This window comes from Thunnus albacares, chromosome 16, assembly GCF_914725855.1.
Source record: "Thunnus albacares chromosome 16, fThuAlb1.1, whole genome shotgun sequence".
NCBI lineage: Eukaryota > Metazoa > Chordata > Actinopteri > Scombriformes > Scombridae > Thunnus > Thunnus albacares.
The window spans coordinates 5246649-5274627 of NC_058121.1; the positions used below are offsets into that span (position 1 = coordinate 5246649).

Genomic DNA, 27979 nt, shown 5'->3' on the forward strand with positions numbered 1-27979 from the left:
ACTAGACAGACCAGAGGACATCAACTACACAATGTAATGCATGCAGAGGGGCACTGTTTAGCTTGCTACACTAGCCAAAGAAGAAAAATATGATAATACATAGAATGTTTTGATAACAAGGGAGATAGCAAAACTCAGTAAAAGACGCAGCTGTTGGAATGATACATTTAGTTTTCTTTATTGGAATATATTTATGGTGAGGCCAGGCTTCCTTTGGCCTCAGAGAGAAATCGCCTCTTCTGTCAGGAGATAGAAATTATAGAGTTACCATGTTGTCGTCATGATGCAGACACTCTTTGACACTATTGGCAAATACTGGCCAACATTTGCCCAATCACCCAGAATCTTGCAATGTTTGTAGAAGCTTTATTTTATTAATGAAGCAGTCTTAGTGTGGTTTTTCTATAATGCATTTCTGGCAGGTTGTACTGGAAAAAACAATTGTTTTGTTAACACTATCTTCAGATAAGGCTGAGTGATTAATATAAATAAATCAGTCAGTAGGTGGTATTGTTTTTACAGCGTCATTCTCCCCCCTGTGGTGTTACACTGGTGTCACTATTAATTCAATGAGACACATGAGTCACCAGCGGGAGGAGGGGAGAGAGATGTAGCAACCTATGCAGCTGCGGCTTACGAATGCGCACTGGGAGAAATGGAGGATGGAGCCGGTAAAGCATCATGAATGTCACTGATGTTTTTCCTAAGCAGAGTCAATATGTGTCACTGGAGGATATACCTTTATAAATTGACTCAAACTTGCCTTCGACGTAGCAATGAACAGGTAAGAAATATGACAACAGTGTGAATGTGATGTGCGGGGTGACTGTCTCTAAATCTATAAAATGAATCAGTGGTCATTGCCATGGTAATTAATTACCATGATGACGATTTTCCCTTCCTCTAGCGCAGCCGTAGTCGTAGAATGGCGTCATAATAAATGTTGAACCTGGTGGTCTTGTGTCGACATCACCCTTTTTCATTATAGTAAACATTGGCATCGCTGAAATGGTCTCCACAGCTGCTATGTTCTTGTGTCTCCTCCAATTTCTTGAAAATTTAGTTTGTCATTTCTGAATGAAGCAAACGTTCAGAAATAAAGCTTGCGTTCACAAATTATCTAGCGTTATATTTCAGCCTGTCAAACACGTGTTATGCTGCCTTCAGTGACAGCGGAAAGGTCGTAATTATGAAAAGCATTTACAAAATGACGAATGAGGGCTGAAAGTATGGGAGCTGTGTTGAATTAAGGCGTATTCTTGATGTAATGGCATCAGTGGTACAACACACTGTATAGTGACTTATATTTGATGTGAACCTTCTCTTGGCTTTCACTCCATGTCATGTTTTACACAAAACCATTGCTATGAAACATTTTTTATTATAGGAACTATGTAATTATTTTTAAACCACATCGATTCCAATCATGTAGGTGCAGCAATGTTATATACTTTAAATCGCATCAAAATGAATTATTCCAGTGGTGAGTGCGAATTGGCGTGAAATGTAGTTTTCCGAGGAGCACGTGAAGGCGACATCATATCTCCGTGTCAAGGAGAATGGGCGGTCCATTAGCTCCTGGTGATGAACCGCAGCTTTACAGTTATGTAGTAATGTAGCAGCGAAGAGTACTCAAAGGTAAGCCTGTTTAGCTACTTGTAATATACAAACGGTGTCCTCACGGAAAGCACTAAAATGCGTTTAATGCGTTTTAGCGTCGCTGCGCGCTCGGAGGTTGCCGGGTGTCAGATTATAGTTTCACGTTGGTGCACGCGGTGGTTGAGGAAAGTTTGAATGATTGGGCAACAGGACCATGTGGACACATAGTTAAATATCAAGCTGTTTTGTGTACTTGTGTTATTTCTGGTTGTTGTTTCTTTAGGTTGTGACTGTATGTAATACAGCTGTAGTAACATGGCAGCTGGTTAATGTCTCCGCTACGTTAACCGCACCAAACTAGTCAGTCACGCTAAGGAAACGTAAACCAGTTTGGCTTGCTCATACCTGGTGTTTCGCTTTAACGAGTGACCGTGTTAACTGGTGACGCCGAATGCGTCCATGGTTGTTGTGGTGACGGCAACTGTCGTCCTGGTCCTTTTTGTGTTACAGTTTGTAAATCAAACGGTTTCGCCAACAAGAAGCATTCACTTTTTTTAAGTTACTTTTAATGTGGGGAAAGATATAGATTAGAAGTGCAGCTACCGTCTAATGAGGGATTTGAAACTATACAGGTTAATTGGTTGAATATGAGTCGCTTTCAGATTGAGGATAACTGTGTAAAATCCCAAGATAGGCTACAGCTGCACTGCTAACTCACGGGCTACGGTTTGTCTCCTACATTACAAGACACGTTACGAGAGGTGAATGAGCCTTGCTGAGCACACTTAAACCTAAAAGGTTAGCGTAGATATTAAACACAGTATGTATTTAAAAAGTATGTATTTGACATTGATTAAAGTAAAATTAAAGGCTTTCAGGAGGACAGCTACGTGTTCTGTGCATAGAAGTTCTGTGTCATTACGAGCAACCATTCGACTGAAAGTCACCAGTTAACACGGTCACTAGTTAAACCGAAACACCAGCAGCTCAAATGAATGACTTGTTGGAGCGTGTGGGGACCAATTAGCCAACTCGGCAGAGGATCTGTCTGTGTTCCCATATATGTCTCTAAAGGGTCCAGTAATTCTGTATCAGTACAAGTTGGATGACTTAAGTTGTGTCTTATTTGGGGGTTGACGTCTGATCTTTTTGACAATACGGCAAACATACATTCCGTTAGCAACAACTTCACATGTCCTGTTTAAAGCCAATATTTACCTCTTAACGGCATCAGGCGCTGCATTTAACCGTAGGGACTCCTTCATAAGCCTGACTGACCAGTATATGGACTAAAGAGTGGCTGTGTGGTTTAATAACCATTTAAAATGTGTCTGACGTTATGGAATAAGAATTAAAACTTCATTTGAAATATTTATGATACTGCTGCGTATAGAAGTTCACATCAACATTTTTTTTTAGAATTTTGAAAACATTAACTATTGACTAACAAGTTAATTTTTTTTACTAAGATATCACTAGGATCAGCCCCAAAACTAAACCAGTATGTCATTCTGCTGAATCACAATATAAGCACCAGTAGTCATATCTTAAATATAGCTACTGTACAGGGTGAGATATCATGAGACAACAGAGCAGTCAGATATTTTTCTACAGTATGCCCTTTTATAATAATAATGCATTTAATTTGTAATGCGCTTTTCATTCACAGTGAATCTTAAAGTGCTACAGTGTTAAAAAAAAAAACTTAACATAAAGAAAATAACAAGAGTGAAGATGAAAAAGCCTTCCTTTTTATACCATTGTAGCTTTACCTTTTATGTTCTTGGTTGTATTGCTATAAAGCAGTCTTGGTCATTGATTTGCAGCATTGGATTTTACAAGATTTCAATGTACAGAAGTATGACAGATGTGTAGTTAATAGAGAATGAATAGAGGCATTGTATGTCTAAAATGTGCCTCTGCCATTTGGTTGCTGCTTGTGAGCAAAGGTAAAGAATGTATTGACTTCAGCACAATCACATTTTCACGGGCCATATAGTTCTTCATACAAGTCTTCAGACAAAGTTGGACAGAGTTTGTTCTGATTTCTAATGTGCACTGAAGGCACGTCCCAAACAATTGTGAGACACAGTTATGATGTCAGTCTTGTTGAACTCTGACATTACTGAAAACTTTTTCTTATTCATGAATCAAGACTTAGTAGCCCATATGAAAATGTATTTCAGGGTGTATAGCTCCTTTTGCAAGCTTTAGATTTTAGGATAGATGTGAATAGACAGAAGTTTATTTTATTGTACCTTTGATTGCCACCAAGCTAATTCACTGATACTGGTACATACAAACAGTTCCACCCCCACAGATGATTCTGAAGTGTAGTGTGAGTTTTCTCAGATCATCTGGAGACGGCCAAGCTGACCTCCCTGCTATCTGTGAGGGACTATCACATCTTCTGCAAGCTAATGATTAGACACAATCTTCAACTAAACACCCTTCTCCTTTAGTATTATCTGGAGTTATGTTAATGTCACCACAAAATACAAACACAGTGTTCATGTCACGTATTGGTCAGTATTATCAGTTTTCAGTAGCAGATACATTCTTTATTTACAACAATGTCTTTCAGAGCTGATAACAGCACTTAATCAGTGGTGATAATTTTATACTTCACCTCTCAATGGCTCTTTATCTTTGCTGCTTATAAAAACAAACTGTGATGCTTCTATTTTTTCTACCTCTGTCTCACAGTCTGTGATGGTGGTTGATCAACAAAGCCAGGCCAGGGTTCAACTGAGGGTTTAATGATTACTCAAATTATTGGCCTTTTGGGTCACAGAGATACAAGCAGAGTTGGGGCCAGTGGAGGCACCAGTTTCAAAGAGGATGGCAGTACACCAGCTGTGTGTATGTAGGCATGCAGGGTGCGTACACATGCATGTAGTTGGTAGTGGGCATACCACACACCTGTTTGTGTGTTGTGGTTGTCTTGGCTAAAAATAATACAGTTAACATAGTTCTAAAGTCACCCTAGTTAGCATTTATAATTTAATCTAATATTTAATAAATGGTTTATAACACTATAATATAGTCAGATAGAAGACAATGAAGCTGGTGTATAAACAGATGATGAATGACAATATACTGTAGCAACACAGTTTTAATAATATATCTTCATAAAAGTTATAATTCTTGAGAAATACTGTACATTGAAATACTGTACACTGTACATGAAACACTTATAATGTCCTTTATATCTGCTAAAAACTACTTAATAGTGTGTTATAAACCATTCATTAAATGTTTAGATTGTGCTTATCAGTGATAAATAGGGGGACTTAAAATAAAGTGTCACCAAAAATGCTCGTTATTGCTTTGAATAGTAAAAATCAGGACCAATTTTTGCATTCCAAAATATCTCACTGTTATAATCTCCCAATCTAAAGTGGTATTCAGACCGATGTTTACAGACTAATGAGTTTATACCTAGAACGTCTTTTAGCCACGCTAGCAGCGTAGTTCTAGGGAGGGCAATGTCTGTCAGTAGGTCGGTCCAGACTGAAATATCTCAACAACTGTTGGATGGATTCTCATAATTGCCTAATTTTTTCACAATTTTGACATTCATGGTCCCCAGAATATGAAACCAAGTGACTTTGGTGACCCTTGACATGAGGTTGCCTTCTTTTTTCTTTAGTGAAATTACTTAAGTGTGAAGTCTTGACAATTATTGGATGGATTGCCATGGAATTTAGTACAGATAACATTGGTTCCTCTGCAATCGTGAGGTTGACATCTGGAGTTTTGAGTGAAGTATCTCGAATATTTAATGGTTTGCTATGAAATTTGGTACATAGGATGACTTGTTATAACTTTTGTGATGCTCTGACTTTTCATCTAACACCATCAGGTAAAAATTCCAATTCATCCAGTTCTTTGATTTATGATTCAATACCTGCAAAACTAATAATAGTCCCATCAGCCTCATCTGTACTTTGTGTTTAGTGATAATCAGCAAATGTTAGCATGCTAATGCACTAAATTAAGACGGTGAGCAAGATAAACATTATACCTGCTGAACATATACATGTTAACATTGTCATTGTGAGCGTGTTAGCATGCTGACATTAGCATTTAGCTCAAAGCACAGCTGTGTATAGCTGTGTGTGGCTGCAGACTTGTAGTCTTGCTCTGTAATATCCCTACAAAGGAAAGGACAGATTCAGCAGATTTGTAAATTGATGACATTAGATATCACTGATGTCTTTATAAAAAGGCACAAACTGATCCATTTGTAATTATACCCATTTGTGTTTCTTGCTGTCAAGGACAATAAGAAAACATCTGGCAGTATTCGTCTGGTGTTCTGTGTAAGTGCTCACAAAATGAAATGTAGTCATATGTTTATGCCTCTGATTGTTTGATGGGCAGAATGAAAAAGCAGGATTTGCTTTGAACTAGCTTGATAGTCTTTATAAAGCACTGGTCTCATTCAGCAGTCCATCCTGAGCAGCTGCAGACCTTCCCATGTCTACCTGCTGTCTCACCATCAAACCGCAGCTTTTCTATTTTCTACCATTTACACAAAAGAAGGCGGGGGTGTAGCGGTGGAAGCTCCGTTGCCAATAGCTCAGCTCCGACTACCCCGTGTAATGTACAATCATTGTCCCTGTGTTGCCAGGCAACCCTGGCCTCCCTGACCTCCTTGTGGTGTTTTGTGATGATGACACCACCTCCACCTCTTTACACACAGAGCCTGGTCAAACATTAAACAAAAGCTGTCATTCACTTTGTTGTCTTTTTCCTCTTGTATCATCATAATAACAGTGTGTGGAAATAATGAAAAGATCTGGGGCTCAGATATTTTCAATGTAATCTTAGCTTGTTTTGAGACTGTATTGTGTAGAGAGACACACACACACTCAGTTGAAATGACAGATTAGTGAAAGGTGTAAGACGGATTATAAGTGATCAGCATGAGTAAATAAATGAACCTTTGCCTACTTGAACTGAAGAAGTCTAAGCATTGATCAAATATGTGAGAATGACACACTTGTGATATTGTTGGATGTTTTATTAAATCTTAGGTATTGTGTTTTTTAGGGCCGTCGTCTGTGCTGAGACCATTAGTCAGTCATTTAGTAAACTAACAAAAACCCAACAGCTATTTTGATAATTAAAGAAGTCATTTATCAAGTGAAAATGCCAAACATTCACTGATTGTAGTTTCTTAAATGTGATGACTGGCTGCTGTTCAAAGTCAGTATAGTTCAAATACCTTTGGGTTTTGACTGTTTGCCAGACAAAACAAGCAGTTGAAAGTTGGTCTCACTGTTTCAGTATGTTTTGACTTAAACTATTAATCAGAAAAATAATTAATGAATTAAGTAATAATTTGTTGATTTTGCAGATATTTGAACCAATCTTTATGGTTCATCTTCTGGGGACCATTATGTCCGTACAAAATTTCATTGCAATAGTTGTTGAGCTTTATTTTTTTTTAAGTCTGGACCAAATTGGTGGACCGACCGATTGATACAGTCGTTGCCATGCCCAGAGCCCTGCTGAAAAAAACTGAATGTTATTTTACAAAAATGAAAATCTGTCTTCCTCTTGTAAAATTTAAAAATAATTAAAGTAGTTTGAAGAAACAAGCGTCAGAATGACCAGTTGTTAGTTGTTTTGTGCACTCATGTTGGGAGGAGGCACAGCTCCAGTGAATCAGGCCTCAGCCAACTGGTGCAGAAGCTAATTGCTTGCTGTGAGCCATGTTCCTTTATAGAGAATCTATAGCAGAAAGCTATCAACTGCACAGTGCACACTTTAGATTAGCCTTCAGGGTTACTGTTAAGTATTATATTAAAGGGAACACACTATACAGTGAGTGCTCTGAGGCTCACACAGCATTTCTAGCAAAACTGAAAAAATCTGCAGCTACGAGTGCCTGCTTACGTTGGCTTGTGGACTTCATGCCCCTCTTCTCATGTTTTATGGGAATGAAAACTTGATTAGTCTTTACCATTGGCATGTCTCTGCTGAAAAGGTCAGCCCAGTTGAGTTTAGTTGCTCTGAGTTCTGACTGTGAGAAAGGACAGTCCATGGTTGTGAGGGCAAATGCATGCTGGGATTTCTGGCAGTGTTTTAAAGGGGAAAAGATTTGAGACTTTAAAGGAAAGTCAAATTCAACCAGTTGAGTTATTAAAGACTAGGCAGAGATGGTAGTTGTCTCTGATTTAACTGTGAAGGATTTTCGTTTTACTTGTTACTTTGTTCTGGAGGTTGATTTTTACAGTTTATACTACATGTTGAGTATAGAACTGCATTAACATGTCAGTACTGTCTATATCTATCTATCTATCTATCTATCTATCTATCTATATCTATCTATATTTATCTAGCTATATATATATGTGTGTGTGTGTGTGTGTGTGTGTGTGTCTATATATGAGTTTAACTGTTGTGTTTAAGCATTTGGTTTTGCTAAGTTTGTTTCTTTTATTGTCTTGTAACCTTCATTAGTTAATTAATAAATTTGGGGTTTTTTTGGTCAGTTGGAGGCAGGTAGAAGATAGTTTTGAGTTAACAAACTGCTGACATAGACCCACCCACCACTCACATAGCATCAACCCTTATCAGTGATAAGGACTGGTGAATTGTAACCGTTCTGCCTTCTCAGGGTACCCTGTAATGAAATGAAGTGTCCCACACCTGAACTGCACAGTCACAAGTCAGTCTGGCATTTTAAGTAGCTTTACTTTAGTGATTTTCCATAGACCACACACTGTGAAGTTGCTGTGCTTCTTGTTTTTAAACGACTGGAATGGTTTTAATCCAAGGGTCCTTAGTAACCTGTCAGGTTTTTACTCTGCCCAGTTTAGCATGGTGTCTCAACAGTCAGGGTTTTATTATCTCTACCCAGAAGTGCAACAAAGGGCTGCCAGCTTATACAGTTTGATTAAGGTTGTCTCATACTGTGTAACCACCGAGCACAGACCCAACACTACAATTACTCATGATCTGTGATGCTTTTAAGTTGTTTCAGACCTTGCTGAACTTTATGCAGCCTGTGCTTTCTCATCCATACTGAACTGTAACTGATCAAACTTGTTTATGCATTACGGTGTTTCAGCATTAACTGTTACTACAATTTACTGATTTACTGAAATCTCACACTACCACAAGAGAATGATGAATGAATGTGCTGGAGATGGACACGTTCTGTACACTCATTTTGAAATAAGTTTCTAAAGTGCTACATTATGTCTGTTGATGAGTCCTTTTGACTTGAACCTGTTGCTCCTGTTCCCAATCACAGTCATACCTCAGGTAGATTAGAGTTAATGAGCCATAATGATAAGAGAGGGATTTAATGAGGTCATATGTCTTGGCAAATGCTTGATCAGAGCAGCACGGAGTATCACACAGACAGGTCCTTCCCTGCAGAACACCACCTCTGTTTGATGAACATTGAACACACACATAGACATAATCTCACACATTCACAGTCTCACACATGTAAATCCTTGCTGAGTTGTTCTTTGGTTATCATAGAGACAGTTGTCTGACAGTTAGAAGTCGGCAAAATGGCAACAACCAAGTGCTCCAGCTAGAAGAAGCTGGACTCTGTGACACTGGCTAGATCTCTTGCCTCTTGTCATTTGAAACATTTGCCCTTCAGTGCCATTTACAGCTGCCAGCATGTGAATATGACCAGTGGAGGGCCTGGCTGAAGAACAGTTACTCAGAAGTAGTATTTGAGGGAGAGCAGAGCTTTAATCAACAATGTTCCTAAGCAGATTTTCCAAGTTTGCCCTAATATTCCAGCCAATATTGGCTGATATACCCTCTCTGCCAATGTGTCCGATGTATTAGCTTTGCTCTCATTCAAAGAATCTTTTTTTCTAACTCCCATAATGAGATAATGAGTTATATTAAGATGGTACAGGGCTGTTTGCATGTCATCTCACAGTTATGTATCTGATGAAATAAGGTAAAAGAGCCATATGAATTTCTACACAGACTAGCTGTGTTTTGCTTAAATGTTGCTGTGGTAGCCAAATCAATTCAAATGAGAAACAAAGAAAGTTTCAACATATGAAAGAATGTGAATATTTTCAGGTTTTATAGTTCTCTGTGGTAGTAAACTGAATATCTTTGGGTTGTCGACTGTTGTGGACAAAACAAAGCATTTGAAGACGTCACATTTGGTTTTGGGAAACAGTGATCAACACTTTCACCATTTTCTGGCATTTAATGGACCAAACAACTGGCCTAATTGATTATTCAAGAAAATAATCGGCAGATTAATTGATAATGAAAAAATCATTAGTTGCAGCCCTAGTTCATTTTTACCAAAAATGAGTTAAACTAATCCAAATAAAGTAGTTCAGTGAATAAGTACTGCACTGGCTCTATGCTCCTCTTTTCTTACTACTCTGACATCAAGAGTTAGGCTACCCCATGTTTTTCTCTGATTTTTCTCCCTTCCAATTATCTTCTGTTGCTCAAAGCCCCTCTCCTCATTTCTCTACATGACTTCACCTCTGCAGTCAGCTGCCTCTTGGCTCTTCATCGTAAGGAGTGTAGGACAATACACTTTCAATACACTGTGAAAGAGAAGATGGTGTTACATTTGGAGGAATATGAGAGTTATTTTCACAGCAAGGAGTTAAAAACTGTCTTCACTGTTGACAACAAAAATATGTCCTAAAGTGCAAACTGTCAAAGGATATGATTATGTGTCTACCGTAAAAACATAACAAGGGATCGGGTTTTGTTTGATTTAAATGATCTGTATTCACAAGAAACGAAATTGCTGTTATTTGAAATGATTACACAGGTGTTGAATTCATTTGTACCAATATTGTGACAGTTCATTTCTCCCCATGTGTCTCTAGGTGTTGGTGAACTATTTGCTGAATATTGCTGAATTTCTCTTCTGCCTCCAGGGTAATCGTGATTGGAGGTTGTGATAAAGGTACTCCTCTCCAGTGTGTATTAAGTCTGAGTGGCCAGTGTGTGTCAGCCAGCTCAGTAGGTCGGTAAGTCCTTTGCTCTTTTTCTTTGTAGCTTTTTTCTGTCATATTCAAGCGAGGACTGTGACCTTGTATGTTTTTCTCAGACAAATAGTTTGTGTTTTGCAACTTAGAAATTGCATTTAATGTTATTGTAATTTAGGTTTTTTTTTTTGTCCAGCTTTGGACGTGAACATAATACATCTTAACTGTGTCTGTTGAAAGGAGATAGGATAGTAAAGTGTGTGTTTTTACTGAGTATGCTGTTATAATATTATAACACTGTTTTACTGCTGTAGTGTTCTTTAATTTCAGAATCAGCACATTCAGTGACAACTGACAAACAAATGCAATTATGTATCAAACTTTACTTTGTTTTTTTTTTTTAACAGAAGATAATCATTTTTAGATTTTAGATTTGGGACAAGGAGGTCATCCTGCCCTCATAGACATTTTATCCTCACACTTGAATCAGCCCTGTACACTATGTTTTTTCAAAAGTAACATTTTTAAAGCATTTTTATCAAAACAGAGTAATTCCCAGGCTCCTTTGTTACACCAGCTTCAAAAACAGACTTGTTTTAGATCAGATGTACTTTTCTGCTAGATAAAGAAGCGAGGTCGCTCTTATATTTCCTCACATTCCTCACACTCATCTTTCATGCAGTCATTCTGTAATACATGCATAGTTTCTCACTGTTTCTCTCTCCTTCTTGAACATATCAACTTTTTCTCTGATTTGTTTTACAATAAGTGCCATGACCTGAGCCCATCTGTCTAGCCAGCCAGCTATTACTAATAATCTTGTAATTCTAATATGGCAGTGATTAGACGTTAAAACATGTTTTAATTATAAGGAATAATTGCTCTCTAATGCTCTCTGATGACAGTAAAGTTTTACAGACACCTTCATCTGTCACACAATTTCCACTCAAAGCAGTTATTTTTTAACCATATGGTGCTTAATATATACACACTGAAGTATCAAAGGACTAGTTTATGCATAACACTGGCTCTGATTCCACCCTCCATAATCGTTCCCTTCCTCCGGTAGCCATCCTCCTTTACCTGTCTGTTCTCAGATCAAATTTAGCTCATCTTATGGTCATTTAGGTGAAACTTTTTAATGTCTAGCAGTATTTAACTAGTGTATCATACTGCTGAATCACTGCAATGTGATTCTGCTGTTGCAACCACAGTAGGCAGTTATGCATTTAATGTTCTTGAATTTGGTTTTATTACTGGTGTAATAATAATAAAACCTGAGTGCATGAAAGTTTCTTGTCTACAGTACCAGTCAAAAGTATGGACACACTTTCTCATTCAAGTGAATGGGAAGATGTGTCCAAACTTTTGACTGGTATTGTAGATTCAAACTGTATTGCTCTAATTGTATTGTTTTTATAGACTGTTAGGGAGCTGTTCCTGCCTGGGTATATTTCATGACAACTCTCACTTTACAGTCCTGTCAGTTCCCCAAGATCTCAGTGGGAGATCTTAGGGAGATTTACTTAACATCCTCCTTACTTAATTCCTGTCTTTGCCTTTCTTCCTCCAGGTCTCTGTAAGTCTCCCTATGGGTGAAGTGCCTTCATTGACGTCGTGATCTCCCCCAGCGGCCGTGCTTCCAACGGCCTTCTCTTTCCCGTACCCCTATCTCCCCCCACTTCCACTGTCATCATGGGGGAGGTAGTCCAGATGCACTTCACCACGGTGGACTATGTCATTTTTGTCTTGCTGCTGGTGGCCTCAGCTGGCATCGGCCTGTTTTATGCCTTTTCTGGAGGCCGCCAGCGTACTACACAGGTAGGCTTCTAATGTTTAAGCACAATGGAGGAGACTTAGACTCAGAGTTAACATCTGACATTAACATCTTGTTTGCCACAGGAGTTCCTGATGGCTGACCGCTCCATGAGCTGCCTGCCTGTTTCTCTGTCCCTGCTGGCCACTTTTCAGTCAGCTGTAGCCATCCTGGGTGCTCCGTCTGAGGTGTACACCTTTGGGACTCAGTACTGGTTCCTGGGCTGCTCCTACTTCTTGGGCCTGCTCATCCCAGCTCATGTTTTCATACCAGTCTTCTACAGGCTGCGGCTGTCCAGCGCCTATGAGGTACACACAAGTAGAGAAGTAATAAACGGTTTAATTTAAAAACAATTACTTGTATACTTCACATAATTAAAAAATATGTATATTTTCAATTATGCTGTAGTGTTTTAAATTGTTGATTCGTGTCAAATTGAATTGTCAGTATTGTGAGCATTTGGCAAATTGTAGAATCTACCTGCCACTATGGTGGTTTTATGACCTATAAATGTAATGTAATTGATCTCTTGTTCTCTTTTATCACTCGCTTTTCTGTGTTTTTCTGTTTTGCACTTTACAAAACACCCTTTTCTCCTGCTTGTCCTATCTTTGTCCTTCCCAAGTATGATCCGCAGAGCTCAGCTTTCTTATCTATCTTGTTATCCATTTTATCCTTGATGTGTTAATGTCCAACTGAAACAGATGTTCTTGTCTCTAGATTGAACATCTTTACAGGGTTTTTATCTACAGCCAGAAACATGCTGATCAGTCATTTACCATCAGTGATTTCCTGTGACCAAAATAAATCTGTCTTGTGTGACTATAAATTACCGGATGACTCTGAGATGATATATAATAAGCCTTTTGCTTTTGTTTTTTAATTATTTTCTTTTGTCTTTCCCTCTCTCCTCTTGACAGTATCTGGAGCTGCGCTTTAACAAGACTGTTCGTATATGTGGGACTGTGACCTTCATCTTTCAGATGGTATCTTTGTCTTCTGCTTCATATTTTGTGTGTACATTAGTTTAGAATTTTTATGGTGCCAACACGTGAAGGAATCGTACTGTATATTTCGCCTTTATAGCAAGTTGTCATTTAGATAAGGAAGTCAGCAATCATAGTTAGTCGTTAAGTAAGATAATCATCTTCTAAATGGTAATAAAAGTTAAACACTTTCCAATAAAAATCAAACTGAAAAAATCTCAACCTCTGTTAGTTTGATTCTAAGTGACTTTTTGGGGTCAAGGCATCATCAGTTATGTGATTACAGATACATATGTTAGCCTGAGTGAAACTTTGGCCCTGGAAATGTCACATTGGCCCTTGTAAAATGTTAATTATGGTTTGTGTTTCCTTTTTATGAGGTTAACATCATCTCTATTTTCTCCCAACAAGAGAAAATTATCAGTGTTAAGTAGTATCTTACATTCTCCTTGACCTCATAAAATCCCATCAGGACACGTGTCCACTGTCTGTACATTTATGTCCATTTATGCATCCAAAAACAACACTCCAAAGCCAAATGTTTGTTTTACATCTGAGCAGGGTTTAATCTGGCAGGTCTGAGTCAGTCTCTGCCCTCAGCTAGTTCCAAAACATGACCTTTGAGTTTAGCTTCATGCACTATAATGTTTTTTTTTTCTCTGCAGGTCATTTATATGGGGGTGGTCCTGTATGCTCCAGCCTTAGCACTCAATGCAGGTAACATTTATTTTGTCATATTTTACCACAGGATCCATCACACTTCTGACATTAATTTAATATTTTATGCCAATGAGTGCCCACAGTTACTGACAGTATTTAATACAATGCATGTACTTGTAAACAGACAGGACACCTTAGATTATATTTTTAGGGGTAATTATACAAAAAGGCTACCGATAACCAGTCATTTCATGTACTACCACCAGATTAATAGAATATGAGATTATTGATTACTTACTCCCGAGGAATGGCTGACTGTTTTGTGTATGCATGTATACTGTATGTATACTTTTGTCTTTTTCTATGTGAAATGCCTGATGGTCACCTGACCAAAACATAGCTACCAAATAAATTTACCATAAGTGCTGACAGTGACTGTGCAAGAATAGATTTTTTTTGTTTTGTTTTGTAGTTTTCCCTTCTTTCAGGCATTTTCCAAAAGGCCTTAAAAACTGCAGTCATTAAGCTTTTACTAAAAAAGAATAGCCTGGATGCTTCTGTAATTAGCAACTACAGACCCATATCAAATCTACACTTTATAAGTAAAATAGTTTTTCACCAATAACTTTGCAACGTTTTTAACTTCTAATGGTCTTTTCAACAAATTCCAATCAGGTTAAAGACCCCATCACAGCACCGAAACTGCACTTATTAAATTCTAAATGACATTCACATGAACACTGATGCAAGCAAAATTTCAGTCTTTGCACTACTTGACCTCAGTGCTGCTTTTGACACTTTTGACCATTCAATACTATTAGATAGACTGGAAACTGGGCTGGATTCTTTTGCACAATCTCAGACTGGTTAAGGTCCTATCTGCAAAACAGGGAGTACTTTGTTTCCATTGGCAACTACATATCTAAGTGAAGAATTAGAGGTTGCAAGTCTAGACAAGATCTAGAAAAACTCTTTCACGCTTTCATTTCCAGTAAGTTAGACCACTATAATAGTCTTTTCTCAGGCCTTCCCAAAAAAGCACTCAGGCAGTTATAGCTCATTCAGAATGCTGCTGCTTAGAGTCCTAACAAGGACCAAGACAGCTGAACATATCACACCAGTTCTCAGATATCAGTGTCAGATATCAGTGATACCAGTGTCAGAGAATTGACTTCAAAATATTATTATTTGTCTATAAATCACTTTATGGTTCAGGGCCTAAGTACATCTCTGACATGCTTCCACATTATGAACCCTCTTGACCTCTCAGGTCATAAAGGACGAGTCTGCTAAATGTTCCTAGGATTTCCGAAAGATCTTAGATGTGCCCCAACTCTGGCTACTTTTAAAAATAGGCGCAAGACTTTAATGTTCACCTCTGTTGTTAATTGCTTCTAATAATTGTATTCTGACTCTTAGATGTGACTCACTGTGACTTTCTACAGATTGTATTGTGTTTATTTTGTTTATGAGTTTTTTTTCATACTGTACTTCTTAATCTTTTTATGCTCTGTTCTTTTATCTATCTGTATGTAAAGCACTTTGAATTGCCCCTGTGTATGAAATGTGTGATATAAATAACCTTGCTAGCTTGCTTATACAGGAACATGATTTCAACCTGGATGATTGAATAACCTGCTGTGGAGAGTTTGGTAATGATTTTGTTCTCTTCACTTGCAGTGACTGGTTTTGACCTATGGGGGGCAGTGTTGGCCATGGGATTGGTGTGCACTCTGTACACTGCTCTGGTGAGTCACTAATTAAACATATCATCTTTACAGCAATGACAAAAGATATTTGTATTATGTAAGTATTTCCCACAACAAAAATTAAACAATAACTAAATAAAACTTTTGGACAAAAACTATAATACATGTATAGCATTTTTGGCAACAAATGAAAACTAAATGATGTGAAATATTCAGAAAGTTACTAATTCCTTCTGTTAGTACATCAAGGCTCTAAACCATGCGCACCTTATACAGACAGTTTGTAACTTTTATCATTATGAACTTTAAAGTGAATCCACTGCTGTGTCAGAAAGACTACAGGGTAAACCTTTGTGCTTCTGCTTCACAGGGGGGCTTGAAGGCAGTGATGTGGACTGATGTGTTCCAGACAGTGGTAATGTTTGCGGGCCAATTAGCGGTCATTGTGGTGGGGGCAAGTCAGGCAGGGGGCATAGCAGAGGTCTGGAGGAAAGCGAACAACGGCAGCCGCATTGCTGGATTAGAGTGAGTAGTCAATGTACTGGCACACGTTGTCAATTCGTTAAAGGTTGGGGCAGAGAATCTTCTTAAACTTATGTATTTTCAAACATTTATGTTGTATTCACTCTCTGCCTGTGTAGTCTGAACCCCGACCCTCTGGAGCGCCACACCTTCTGGACCCTTAGTGTGGGTGGAGTCTTCCTGATGTTGGCTCTGTATGGGGTCAACCAGGCCCAGGTCCAGAGATACCTCAGTTCCCGTACGGAGAAAGAGGCTGTCATGTGGGTATCATCAGTTTCTCAGAACATTCACGGTCCATCTGTCTCTCAACTTGTGTTTTTTATGGTCTCGGACAGATAATTGTAAATCATTTAGGGTGAAATACATGTGTAACAATTTTTTGTCACCTCTTAATGTCCTTCCTAGGTCCTGCTACGTTGTTTTCCCATGCCAGCAGATTGTCCTGTGTTTAGGTTGTCTGATGGGTCTGGTCATGTTTGCTCGCTACGGAGAGGACAGCCCTCTGGACAAGGGCTACGTCAAAACTAATGATCAGGTCAACACTAATTTGCCTTCATGGTTGTCCAGTATCAATAGATTATTGATGTGTTTTTGTTCTTCTTGGCTCTGGAAGTGCGTCCTCATGTTTGGTGTCTTTTTGCAGATGGTGCTGTACTTTGTGATGGATGTATTCCGAGATCTGCCCGGGCTCCCAGGCCTGTTTGTGGCGTGTCTCTTCAGTGGAGCTCTCAGGTAAATGACCCAAGAAACAAGGTCTGGCAGTAAAGGACCATCCACTGCAGAAAAGCTTGTTGGCTGTATGCCCAAAGTGAAAAACAATGATGTTGGTTTTAACCCAGATTGATATAATAATGAAGCTGATTCACAAATTAACAATACAAACAACTAGTTAAACTAAACCTTGTTGTCACAGCTTTGTGTTTGGTAGATGTTAATCATTTATAGGTTTTGGCTTCAACCCAGTCATTCTTTAAATAATATAGCCTGGCAATAACATGGCTGACTGGCAGAGTAGGTAATTTTATGTGCTGACTATCAAAACATCAAAGAGTTATTGTCCATTAGTTTTATTGATGTGTGTGTGTGTGTGTGTTTCCCTTATCAGTACTAATTTCAAAACACCATTAATTTCATTGTGTTTGTCTTGCACTTAATTTGACATGCACACATGCATATAGCAAATTCACAAATATGAGTAGGTTCCTCCATTCATTTTTTATAAATTGAGAAATAGGTAATGGTCAAAATAACCAAACAGAAATGCTGTCCTGTTCATTGATTATTAAAGGTTTCAATATACAACATTCACCCCCCTAGATGTCGTACTATAGCACCAGCATTTCAGACCAAATCAAACGTGTGCGTCGTTTACTCAGTAAAGTTGGGGGAAAAAAATAAAGAAAGCAGCCCCTGAACCAACAGCGTACAGAACTCAGATCAAACTGTTAAACTAGGCAGCGCTGATCAAATCTGGGTCAAGATTCTGTTACTGCATTGCCTATTTCTCAAATGTTTTCAGAAACATACTTTAGTGTACTGCTTAGCTGTAATATGACAAAGTTTGTGACCAGGCCACCATGTTGAAAATGGACGTGGGGAGGGCACGGAGGGACTAACATGTGCTCACATTCACACGTGGCCGGACTGGTTATCAAAACAGAGAGGCTCGGGTTACAACACACACAGAGGGAGTGTGACCGTATTCCCTGCTCAGATTGCCATTACTCCTCTATACCTTGTCATAGCAAATAGTTGTATGCTGACATCTAGTGGGGCTGAATGTCACACACCGCAACATTTTAAAGGGAGAGCTACCACAGAATAAACAGTATGGCAACATCTCTGACGGCAGGCAAATTCATATTGTTTCATGGTATATATTGTTCAAACTGGACTGTACATGCATTCTCTAAATACATTGTGTGGGTTGTGATTTGTCACTAGTGGGTTAACACATTGGTAAATCTTGATAGGTCTAACATAGTTTGGCACTGCCTTGGCATGGTTTAGGTCCACTCTGCCCTTAAAAATGATGATACTGCCTTTAAGAATAGCGCTGTTGCAGTCATATGTGTTTAGAAATCCCAATAATTCATTCACTCCCATTTTTTCTCCCTTCAGCACCATCTCATCTGCCTTCAACTCCCTAGCAACAGTAACTATGGAGGACCTGATTAAACCTTATTTTCCAAACATGACTGAGTCTAAAGCCACACTGCTGTCCAAGGGACTCGGTAACACACGTGGTTTAATTATTGTGTTTTTTTCATGAGTTCATAATTCTATTTTGTCACATATTGCGTGAGTTAGTATTCTTACAAACTTTGACAAAGATTTTATTTGTCCTCATGCTTTATTGTTAGTAATCTAGTAGTAGTGATAGTTTTAGCAAAGTATACTGTGATGAGAAACAAATAGTAATACTCAAATGCTACTTGTTCAGTACACATTTTTGCACCCACTTAATGCAATATGTAACTCACTGCCAATATATAAACATTTTTTTTAACTTCTGAATCTTGTTGACTGTACAGTTGTAGCAAATGTTAACACTAAATATTTTTGCCTCATGTCTCCTACAGCTTTGGCCTATGGCCTGATATGTCTGGCTATGGCCTACCTCGCCTCCATAATGGGATCTGTGCTGCAGGTATGTCTGTCTGAGTTGTTTTACCACAGCATCACAGAGAACAATGACGAATAATGTTTCAGACAGGCTCTTAAGTCAGTTGGTGTTGCTGTGTGCAGAATCCTTGACCCACAAAAAAAAGGCTGCACCTAAAATAAATGTGTTTTATTGGAACAGTTTATAAAGAAACATGCAATAAAACTGTAAAGATGTATTAAGATTAATTATAATACAAAATTATCATTCATATTATGCAGCTGTACAATTCAGTTAACTTCCAGCATCAGCATCTCAGTGTCATTCATCTGCTCCCTCAGGCAGCCTTCAGTATCTTTGGGATGGTGGGTGGTCCTCTGCTTGGCCTCTTCTGTCTGGGAATGTTCTTCCCCTGGGCAAACTCCATCGTGAGTTTATATATTTTATGTTTCGATACTTGCTTGTTTTTTTTGATTCAGTCAAAAATTATGAGATTGGAATGGCAATGAAAGCGCTATTCCTTGTGAATCATCATCAGTGTTTTTCTCTTTTTCCTGCACAACTCTTCTGCTTTCCCTCACTTCCCCTACCTCTTCTCGGATGCCCTCTTCTTTCTGCTGCCCTCCTATCCTCTGTTCCTCTCTCAGGGTGCAGTGGTTGGATTAGTAGCAGGTCTCGCCATGGCCTTCTGGATCGGCATTGGCAGTTTTGTGATGCGCATGCCTGGTCCAACCCCAGTGCCCCCCCTCAACAGCACCATCTTACCACTATTTGATAACATGACCACCACTGTCATGACTTCGCTGGTCAGTGCTGCCACAGCCAAGCCAAGGTAACACCTTACCTTTTACTGTAAATGTGTGTTGGATTCATTACTTTCAATGAAGACTACAGACAAGCAGTCACATAGACTTAGATAACCAGTAAAACTTCTCCATTAGTGAGATCTAATGTTATAAATTGTCATTTTGCTTTGATTTCTGAATGGCTACATGAGGTTGTGGGTAGATTTTATAACTTTGGCCTTTGCTAGTCCCTTTTTAATTCTGAGTAACAGTTTAAAATCACTGTTAACTGTCTAGTAGTTCTGAAAAATTTGGAAGAAGTTTGATTTTGGTTTTCACCATATGTACAGTCAAATTCTAGCAAAACTCTTAATACCTTATTTTAGTGTTGGCTTAAAATCAAGTTTCAGTTCTGGTGTTTGAACTTGGATCATTACCTAAGAGATGATGTTAGAAGCATGTATAGTACACAACAGGTTCACATGGAAATTATTTCCCATCAGCAGGATGAACATTTTTGTAAGTGTGTGTGTGTGTGTGCGTGTGTGTGTGTGTGTGTTTCCTTTGTTTCTTTTAACTTCCATTTTTCTTTCATCCCTCAGGCCAACAGGAGTGGAGGCGCTCTATTCATTGTCCTACATGTGGTACAGTGCTCACAACTCCACCACTGTGGTGGTGGTGGGACTGATAGTCAGCCTGCTAACAGGTAGTCACACTCAGACTTAGAGCTTCAAGTCCATTGACATTATTATCAGTGCAGCTATTTGAATTTGTGTCACACTAGGAATTAAAGTCAAAACTGCAGGTCATGTGACACCGTCTGACCCACAAAGACCTTTTGCTATACACGCCAGTTAAGTAAAGAAATGTTTGTGGTAGTTTGAACATTTTCTGTGCTTTGAAAATATTTTTCAATTGAAAATAATTTAAGTGCTATCAAATACTCTGAAATGTTACATTTGGAACCATTAGGTCCAATCATGCTTTTATTTAAGGGGGGACTGTGCTAGCTTAATACAAGTTGTTCAGCAGTTTCCAAACAGCATTGCTGTACCAATTTTTATTGAACTGTGCTAACCTTGGTTACAAATACACTGCATTTCCTATGGCTGCTTCACTTCAATAGAGCAGGTAGTCCTCCATCTGTATGATGTAAAAATAAGAATTGGAAAGTAGGAGTAAAACGAAACTCAAAAGGTTCAGTTGCAGAAGTACACAGCTAAACAATGAGCTGAAACTCACTATAAAGCTCTGCAGAGTCGCTGATAATTCTTTGTAGGTTCTCTGTAGGCCTCTGACATTAATGCTGTACGCTGTCATATCATACATTATTATAAATATATAAAAAATGATAGACAGGACAGCAGTTAACCTTTTGTGTCTTTGTCCATGTTAGGACCCATGAAGGAAAAGGAGCTGACCCCCGGCACTGTGTTCCCAGTCCTGGGCACATTGCTTTTCTTTCTGCCTGAGCGCTACAGAGAGAAGCTGTGCTGTGTCACTCCTCTGGCTTACAAGGTAACCTCATATTTACACTCAGTCTCAGTGTTTTCTTTTCCTCCCTTTTTTTTTACTGTAACTTGAGGTTTCAAGTTTCTTTGTCCTTGTTAACCAGCCCAAAGAAATCAGTGCACAGCCTTATCAGCCGGCCAAGAAAGACCGAAATGGAGCAGCTCACTGCAAAGAGGACACAGTATCAGAAGACAAAGAGGCCGAGAGCGAGAAAGCACAAACAGAGGAGGACGAGGCGGAAACGAGGGTCATTCAGCCATCATGCAAGCTGACAACTCACACCGTTCAGGAAACAGCCCTGTGATCCTCTTTTTCTCCCTCTTATAGCCCACACTAGACACATACACACTTTCCAACCCAAACAACCATCCAGTCAGAGCTCAGCTTGTTCTTCCTCAGAGGAGAGGATCGTTGATATGAAGTCCGTCACTAAGCAGAGAGTGGAAACATCCCAAAGGTCTACAGCACCAAATGTGGGTGGTGATAGAGTTTTACAATTACATAATCAGTTGAATCTGATTGTAGAGAGAGGCTGATGAGCCTCAGGATCTATGTGGGGAAATTGTGTTTAACTGGTACTTTCTCACCCCTTTTCTCCTAAAAACTAACAAAAAAAGAAAACTGGATGTCAACACTTGCCAGGCTGGAACTGTGCACTGAAAGCCCAAATGACAGCAAACAAAGGAGAAATCAGCCTGCCGATCTCCATTAGCAGCACTGAGCTGCACACACAGGTCCAGAAGTGTGCAGATGTGCTTTATGTGTACAGTTAAAGTTAAGGAGCAGAAGGAGCTGCTCCACTGTGACTACAGCCAGGTAGTTAACAGACAAGAGATGTAAAATGTGTTATTTTTGTAGAGATGATGGTATTATAAATCCCAGAATATGTATAAGAGAATCTAATATAAAAAGAAAAATTATGTCCCAAGAGACTGTACTTCAAGGGAAGGCCTTGATTCCTGTAACAGTGTAGTGTTTTACATGGCCTTGGTTTAATACTAATAGTCGCCTTCTAGCTGCTATTATAGATGTATAAATCCTACAAGTCCACAAAAGCAAAGCTGTGTGTTCAGGTGAGGGCAGAGATGGTATCAGGTGGTGGCAGCCAAATTAGACGGACAACAGTAAATCCTCAACTGCCATATTTCTAACTGCATTAGGAGAAAGCATCTCAGTCAGTGTGTAGAGCTGCTGCCTCCTCATGAACGTTCCAGTCTTGTTTTTGGAAAGCAAGTTAGTTTCTATTTAAACATTAAAGGTCACATATTATGCGAAATGCACTTTTGCATGTCTTTTCAACATAAATATGAGTCCATGGTATGTCTAGACCCCAAAACTATAAGAAAAGACCATCCTCTCTCTGTTTCTCCTGCTCCATTTTTCAATAGATGTGTGTGCAAAAACACTGTTTAAATTTGGTTCCCTTTATGACATCATAAAGGGATCTGTTGAACATAGACCTCCCCCCGGCAGGCAGGTGGTCCCCACCCACTGAAACCTAATGAATCAACTTTTGAACTGAATCAAAGTTCCTTTGTTGGCTGCAAGAACCAACACAACAGTCTTTATGTCCTCCCATCATCTGAGGAAGTGAAGACCTGTTGGATTCACTTTATTTTTTATGGAAATGTCCCCACAACAACTGGAAAACTGTTGTATGTGTGTGATGGATCGATACCAGCTGTCTGTGACCCGACATCAAACTTGGATGCTGTAAGTTTTGCCATGTTTTATGCTGTTTATTTAGCAGGTTAGCCTGTTGAACTTGGCCCCAGCATGTTACGCGGCTAATATGGCTAGTGACTAATGTTGTTGAGGGACAGTCAAGAGAAACGGTGTGAATGTTAAACCTCATTTGAAGCCAAGTAAATAATGACAGTAGTAGTTTGGATGGTGGTAACTGTTTTTTCATGTTGCTTTTTGTGGAACTTTGAACTGTAGTCGTAGCTCAGTTAGCTTTGCTATTACACATTAGCCGGTTTTGCTCCATGATCCTCACCGGTATGTGTGTGTTGCTGCTGTAATGTTATGTAAATGTACTTGATAGACAGGCCATGAAGGTAATGATACATGTGAAAAAGAAATGTTCAAACTGCAGGAATTCCTTTGTTTGGCAACGTTGTGTACCTTTGCTTAGCACCCAGAGGCTAACTTGCTCAGACCATAAAGCTGTGGAAGCAGTGTCCAGCTGTGGCAGTGTGTGTTAAGTCAAGCCGAGGCTAATATGTCCATTCTTTTCAACAGATACACTTAGCATTACTGTATTACGACCCTACTGCAGCTCCATTGCAGATCCAGTATGAATATGAATACTGTCAACATCCCTCGGTCTCTCCCATTGTAGTCGTATAATCTCCCATTGTATCATGGTCGGAAAGCTACACTCAGTTCCCAAGTGGGGTGTTTGGAGCAGCATCTCATTTTCATAGACACAGAAACAGCCCATCCAGGACAGGACTGAAACAGAGGGGTATACAAGCATGCTAGAATGCGTAATCTCAGTGGTATTTTTTAGCAAAAAACTTCAAAGACATGTTTTGGGGACCATAGAGACCTATATTAACTTGTTGAAAAGGAGTATAATATGTGACCTTTAACCATTATTTCCAAGTAAGCACTGTGGTTTGTTCAGTTGAAAACGCACAATGGTACAAAGAGACCAACATTTGCTTTTCTCTTGGAGCTTCTGAAAAGGGTGGTTGCACCCTTGAAAGACAATTTTGTTAAAGATTGGTCAGTTTAACCCACTTTCTGTGGGTCATTGGGCATTTAGTGTGATTCATAGTACATTACAAAAACAGTGGGGCCTCATGCAAGAACCACTAATGCAAACATATTCATTCTTGAGTGGCACATAATGGTTTAAAAGAATTTGTGGTATTCACCACCTTTCTTGTACTTACAATTTTCTCTGAGGTACCACTGAAATTCACAAGTGGCCTAGACCTGTAGCACAAGTCATGAACACACTTTGTCCACAGGGTGAGAACACTCATTTGACCTGCAATCACAGTGACTTAATCTGAATGAATTTGGAGTTTACACATGATACAGAAATTAACTAGAACAAAATGTATAACTAAAAGTAACTTATGCAAAATGAATATTTTGTTAATCATATCATTATGGCTGCCAATTTAATAGTATTCTCTCGTCTAATATCTCTGTGACTTTCACATGAACATCTCTCATGTTAGCCATGGTGCACTTTGCTTCAGAAAGACATTTTTTTAACATCTAACTTCATGCCACATTGCAGATTCCCTCTTTATCCCTGTCACAGTGCAGTGATGCTCTGATGACACATCATTGACCACTTTGCTATTCATATTTGTTTCAGGTCTTCAGTAATATTTTTGTGAATGAAACATGTACCCTTATATGGCAATTTCAGTGGGGTCAATAATAAATTATGATAATAATGTTCAAATCTCACAAACAATCCCCTCCTCATGAACAGGTGACATTCATCAGGCTGAAACAAGTGATTTATGACAAAGTTTGTACAGTTAAGAGAGTTTGTTGAATCTGACTTGAAAGACTCGTACAAGCAACCCTCACAGAAAAAAAAAAAAGAGAGTTTTAGGATAAGAATACAAAAAATGTTTCTGCATGAGGCCCAGTCTGCTTCCCACTAAATGGATTAAATGAAACTCAGATTATTGTGTTATTGGAAAAACACATTTGTTTCAGAATTAAGTTTGTTTCATTTTCCATTGTGTTCTCTGGAATAGTGAACATACGCTATTTATATAGAACAGAGCGTGTGTAGACCTGAACATTACACCTACATGTGATAGCTGAGAATGTCATTCTAAAACAATGGACATTCATTTGCTGTTGTAACAGCCTCCATGCTTCTGCTTTCAGGCTTTCCACCTGATTTTGGGGCCTGGTTGCAGGGATTTGCTCCCATTCATGTTTGGTAACAAGGTCTGACTCACAGTCTGTGTTCTTGCTCATCCTAAAGGTGTTGAGGTCAGGGCTCTGTGCAGACCAGTCAAGTTCTTCCACTGGACAAAAAAAATCTATATGTACCTGGTGTTGTGCACAGGGGCCCAAACAATGAAGAACAAGGTGTACACATTTTTTGGCCATAAATGTAGAGTATGTTGAGCCGTCTCCACTCATAGTTAACACTATGGAGTCACACGTCTCCTGTTTCTACCACAAAACAACCATGAAGTTATAAAGTGCCTCATTTCGTTGCCAGCTGACTGAATGTTCATTCAATCAGCTGGTATTAAAATGGAATGTGATCTAGTATTGAAGCAGCACTCCATGACTCTTCATTAGCTTTATATGTGTCAAGTGCAACACACATCAGCAATGTTTCATCATTGGACACACGTCATACCGTGTGTGTGTTTCCCTTTAGAGCACAAAAGGTGCGGTCATGTACAATTAACATGGAACACCCACATTTTACCTCTGCTCCCATCTGATATGCCTGCCCTGAATACAACACTGCACTGCTCTGAATCACAAATACAGTAGAAAAGCCATGTGGGAGCTTTGAGATGGACCTGCTTTACTTCTATTCGGCAGCATTTACTTGATGGTTTTGGCAGTCAAGATGATCCAGCCATCTCTGGTAATTTTGTATGTGTATTTTAAACATCTTTGTAAGTGCCCGTCTTTTTTTCATTCAGGTGATTGTCAGTGCCAGTACGTGATTGATTTACGTAATAGTGTGTACTTTGAGTGTTTTTGTTTTTTTGTTTTTTTTTTTGATCATCGCCATCCTTGTCATAATTTTTTGGAATCACAGAATTCTTGACCACTGTGGCCGCTCTTAGTAGTGTTTATAAGTCATCCATAGTCATTGTGTAGGAAGAGAGATGTTGTGTGTGCAGTGTTGTCAGTCTTCAGTGTCTGCTCTTGTACCAGGGCTTGATAATGGACTCCATGTCCATGTTTACTCATGTGACTTACAATGGTTTGTTCAACACTATAGAGCTCGTTAAACCCCAACCAGTCTTACTTTACACTCGTTCCCAAAGAGTTTTCTAGTCTTTATTATGACTCCACATGAAGTACATGCATCCAAATGTTTTATCTACATGTGATTTGAATAGACAATGACTTTGTTCCATCACATGCTGATAGCTAAGACGTCCATGTCTCTGTTGCCTTACATTTTCAAGTTGTAGTGGTATTTTGAGTACAGCTCAGACAATCAAGGTGACAGGGCTGAACAGCAGAAAAGAAGTAGCTTAGCTTGTCACATTTATGTGAAAAGGATTACAGACCACTAGATCCCTGTTTGAAGGAATGTTGAGCCCTTTGAAACCATGTAAGCATCAACAAATGTTTGTTTGGTACCATCATCCTGACACTCAGAAATATCTCGATTTATCCAAAGCATATAGAATATGAATCATATTTAGTTTTGTTTTCTATCAACAGAGGATCTATTTGAGATCATATTTGTATATTTTTGTAATTTCACATAAAGCCTGTACACATTTCATGAACAGAAATGTGGAATTCTATATGCAAGAACTATGAAATGTTTTTTTTTTGTGAATGACAGGCTGAATTGGGAGTGTAGCAGTCCATTCTAAAATGTCTACTTACTTATGGACATAACTGGAGCACCTTAAATAAGAGGATTTTTTTTTCAGAACATAAACATTCTTCGCCTTAGACAGCATCTTAAACAGACATCTCTGCTAAGAACAGCTTTTTTTCTCAGTGCTACATCCCACATTCTAACCGATACATTCACATTTTTCAAAACATTTTATGGTTCCTCAAGTTTTTTGAAATTATTTGAAATGACATCCTGTGACAATGTGTACTTGATGAATCTGTTTTTATTTATGATTGCATAGTGATGGATCCTTCTCCTTCATACCTGAAATTACTTGAAGTGTGTGCCTGTAATGTTACCTTAATGATACACATATAAACCCCCTTTACAATGTGAGGGAACATAACTCAAGTGCTGATAAATTATTAATATTATTGCTGTTAAAGATCTCCTTTATAAACACACTCTGGTTGGTGCACTGTGACGCTAATGAACACTAACACACCTAATAAAGCACAATGAGGTCAGTACTCAGTAGTCCTGCTATTGAAAGAATCTGACTGAAGCCATCAGTTGGTGTAAAGCAGCTTAGATTTTATGTTCATGAGTTCAGAATGATGTTGATTACAATGGAAAGTGTTTGAGGTCCTTTACAAGTGTGATCTATTCTTATTCTATCAAATAGTTGCCTTTTTACAGTCAGTCAGAACTGCACAGAAATAAGTGTGCAAGAAAAGCACGGCACTTAGTAATTTCCACCAATAATAAATATTGTTTTGTACAATATTTATTATACTTTATGTCTCCCATCCACAAGAATTCTTCCTGTTATGCATTCCAAAAAAAAATCTACAACCCCATAAGCACTGAAGTCAAGATGACTCCTCTGCTTTGGCTGTGCCTTCATTTTGTGGTAATGTTGTTTTGAACTCCTCTGTATCCTGATGTACTTTTTCAGTTTTCATATATGATCCAGGATATCGCCATGAATATGAGCTCAGTCCCAAACATCTGTCCAGAAGTGGACCAAACCCAGATATATGAATGAATGAATAAATGAATCATACAGATCTGATCATCTGTACTGTTCAATGGCAAAGAAGAATCCCGTGTTGATGGAGGGAAACAGAAAACTGGTGCATGCACCTTTAATTCAGTGAAAAGGTAAACTGGCTGCACTTAAATCTATTGACATGTTTCACTGTTGTTTGGATGTATGAATATTAGATTTTTAAGTTTGATGTACTTGAATTGAGATGATATTAAAAGTGATGCTGGCAAATTTCATAACATGC

The 27979-nt window shown here is 38.7% G+C and overlaps 1 protein-coding gene across 4 annotated transcripts; it reads left to right on the top strand.

The window, feature by feature from the left end:
* Positions 1–21: 21 nt before the first annotated feature.
* On the top strand, positions 22–27969 carry slc5a6a (solute carrier family 5 member 6a). Of its 4 annotated transcripts, none has more exons than XM_044377183.1 (18): positions 22–784; positions 10503–10595; positions 12127–12374; positions 12456–12677; positions 13290–13355; positions 14021–14072; positions 15696–15763; positions 16095–16249; positions 16366–16506; positions 16652–16781; positions 16890–16978; positions 18368–18480; positions 18829–18896; positions 19193–19279; positions 19499–19683; positions 20239–20342; positions 21033–21154; positions 21252–27969. In XM_044377183.1, exons 3-18 carry the CDS (start codon positions 12249–12251, stop codon positions 21450–21452), a joined length of 1929 nt encoding a protein of 642 aa, XP_044233118.1. In that variant the 5' UTR covers positions 22–784; positions 10503–10595; positions 12127–12248; the 3' UTR covers positions 21453–27969. The 4 variants fall into 4 exon arrangements, with proteins under 4 accessions (XP_044233118.1, XP_044233117.1, XP_044233116.1 ...); XM_044377182.1 differs by lacking the exon at positions 22–784 and adding an exon at positions 1425–1638 and having other exon boundaries at positions 10452–10595; XM_044377181.1 differs by lacking the exon at positions 22–784 and adding an exon at positions 1425–1638.
* The last annotated feature ends 10 nt before the right edge of the window (positions 27970–27979 follow it).